General features: G+C 46.8%; 1 protein-coding gene across 3 annotated transcripts in view; it reads right to left on the bottom strand.

Moving 5' to 3' along the window:
• The window catches only part of FAM104A (family with sequence similarity 104, member A), a 22,049-nt gene that overhangs the window by 18,073 nt on the left and 1,878 nt on the right, over positions 1-2,098 (bottom strand). For all 3 annotated transcript variants that reach the window (XM_008576079.1, XM_008576080.1, XM_008576078.1), the window contains exon 2: positions 2,017-2,098. This exon is cut by the window's right edge and continues 41 nt beyond it. In XM_008576079.1, coding sequence (XP_008574301.1) covers positions 2,017-2,098 — 82 coding nt within the window. The remainder of the gene's footprint in view (positions 1-2,016) is intronic.

Raw genomic sequence — 2,098 nt, 5'->3', positions numbered from 1 at the left:
GCGGGAGCGCCACCGCGCTTCCCAAGCGGCGCACTATAGCAGTGCGCCACCATCCGGCCCAGAAATAATCTTGAGTATGGAGACAAATGGTTTCCAAACTTTTTTAAAAAACAGTAATGGAACTTTTTCTTCTTATGGGGGGAAAATAAAACATATACAAGAGATAAAGGATCAGTTATAGTTAAAGTAGGGACTCCTTGCCAAATACCCACCTCTCTATGACCATCCTAGTCTACTGGGGAACAATCTGAAAAACCACCATCTTAGACCAACTCTTCATTTTAAAATTGAGGATTAGATCCAGAGAAGTGAACTGACTTAGAGATAGTAAGATAACTGGAACTAGCAGAGCTGATACCTCATACTCCATGAAACACAGAGTAAAGAGAAAAGCAGGTAAGGAAAGCCTGTCCAAATCAAGTTCTTTTAGAGCAAAGAAGTTACCATTAGAAACATGTTGAGATTATTTGTGAACCAGATAAAAGGAATCTGCTACCAGTATAAAAATATTCAGATTATATATTAAGATTAAATATATATTCAGATTAAAAACATGCAGTACCAGATAAAAGCAATCTCTTTATTTGTAAAAAATAGTTGGACTTTTTCAGATATGTGAGACACCCCAAGAGAATATCAGCAGTACAAACGGGTTGGCAAGGAAAAAAATGGCAGTCAGATCAGGCTTAACAACATACCTAAAGGTCTTGTTCCTAATTCCAATGACATCTGTAATTGGGCCCTAATTTCAAAGTTAGTCCACTCTTGTTTTCTATACAAGGAAAGGGTTTATGCTCCACTTGCTACATGACCCAAACCAGTAATCGAATGCAGTAGTCTGAGGAACCCTAGGTATTTACTACGGGACCAAATAACCTCAAGACGCGTTCAAGAACCTCAACCCCATGAAATATGTTTCTGAGAAGGATCTTTGTGGAAAGACTCTCATTCAGAGCCAATGAAAACATGAAATTAGAAAAGATCCAGCATAACCTACCAAGGAAATCCTCTGATCGAGCTTATTCACTTAAGCCTGAAAGTATTACGGAATAAAGGAAAGATCACTGACCCTGGAAAGGGCAAGGTTAATCAACATATTTCTCTAAATCTGATTCACCAGAAAAATGAGAATTGGACTTGGTGATCTATAGACTTTCACTCCAAGCTCTATGATGAGAGATTTTCCTAACTTGAAATGAAGCTGATTCTGTTCATTCCCATCCCAACTTTCTCCTCCCTACCTTCTTGCAGAGAAAAATAAGAGGAGAAAAATAAAACAGGAAACGCATTCCAGCTTGATACAGACTCTACTCAGTACATGTCAAACCTAAAACTCCTAGGTTAAGAGCCGGGTCCTAAGGCCGGGCTGGGTGGGAAGGCACTGAGTGCAAATCCTACCTCCCGCCTTCGCAGTCAAACGGCTCCGCATCCAGTTTAGAATCCTGCCTGTTCTTAAGGCTGCGGTCGAGAAGATCCACAACCCACCTTGGTCATCTGCCCTTCTGTGCTCACAATCGTCCAGACCAGAAGTTCTTCAATCTAACCTAACCTTTCCTGCTGCAGCGTTAAGCCCAACCCTTCCTTCTGACCTTGGGGAGCCGGCAGCTCCCCGCCCCGTGCCCTCACAGCCGCCTTAGGGGGCTCCCTCTCCAAGATCAGACATCTCTCCCCATCCCCCACCCTTCTCAATTTAGGACAAGGAAGGTGTAGGGCCACCGTCCCTATTCCGGGACCGAGCAGCAGAAATTATCCCAAATAGGAAAAGACGGGGGCGGGGAAGGGAAAGGAGAAGGAGGTGGGGAAGACCTGGACCCTGGAGAGTCACCCCTCCAGCTACCCACAGGGACCAGGTATCCGATCAGTCGCGCATCCCTCTCTCCCGGACCGCAGAGCACCCCAGACGGAGCCCGGCAGGGTCCATACTTGCTCAGACCCCCTCTTCGCGCGCCCCCTCAGCTCCATCCCCCAGATCCTCAGGCGAGGGGCTGGAGAGGAAGGGGTTCTCTTCTCTCTCACCTGGGGCGGAGGCGCTCGCTCATGGCAGCTGGTGGAGGGGAGCGACGCGGCGCCGCTCCACGGGAAGAGGGAACGGAGGGGG

Source organism: Galeopterus variegatus, unplaced genomic scaffold, assembly GCF_000696425.1.
Source record: "Galeopterus variegatus unplaced genomic scaffold, G_variegatus-3.0.2 Scaffold1283, whole genome shotgun sequence".
Classification (NCBI taxonomy): Eukaryota; Metazoa; Chordata; class Mammalia; order Dermoptera; family Cynocephalidae; genus Galeopterus; species Galeopterus variegatus.
The sequence above is the reverse complement of the archived record's forward strand: the minus strand, read 5'-3'. Positions and strand labels throughout refer to the sequence as shown.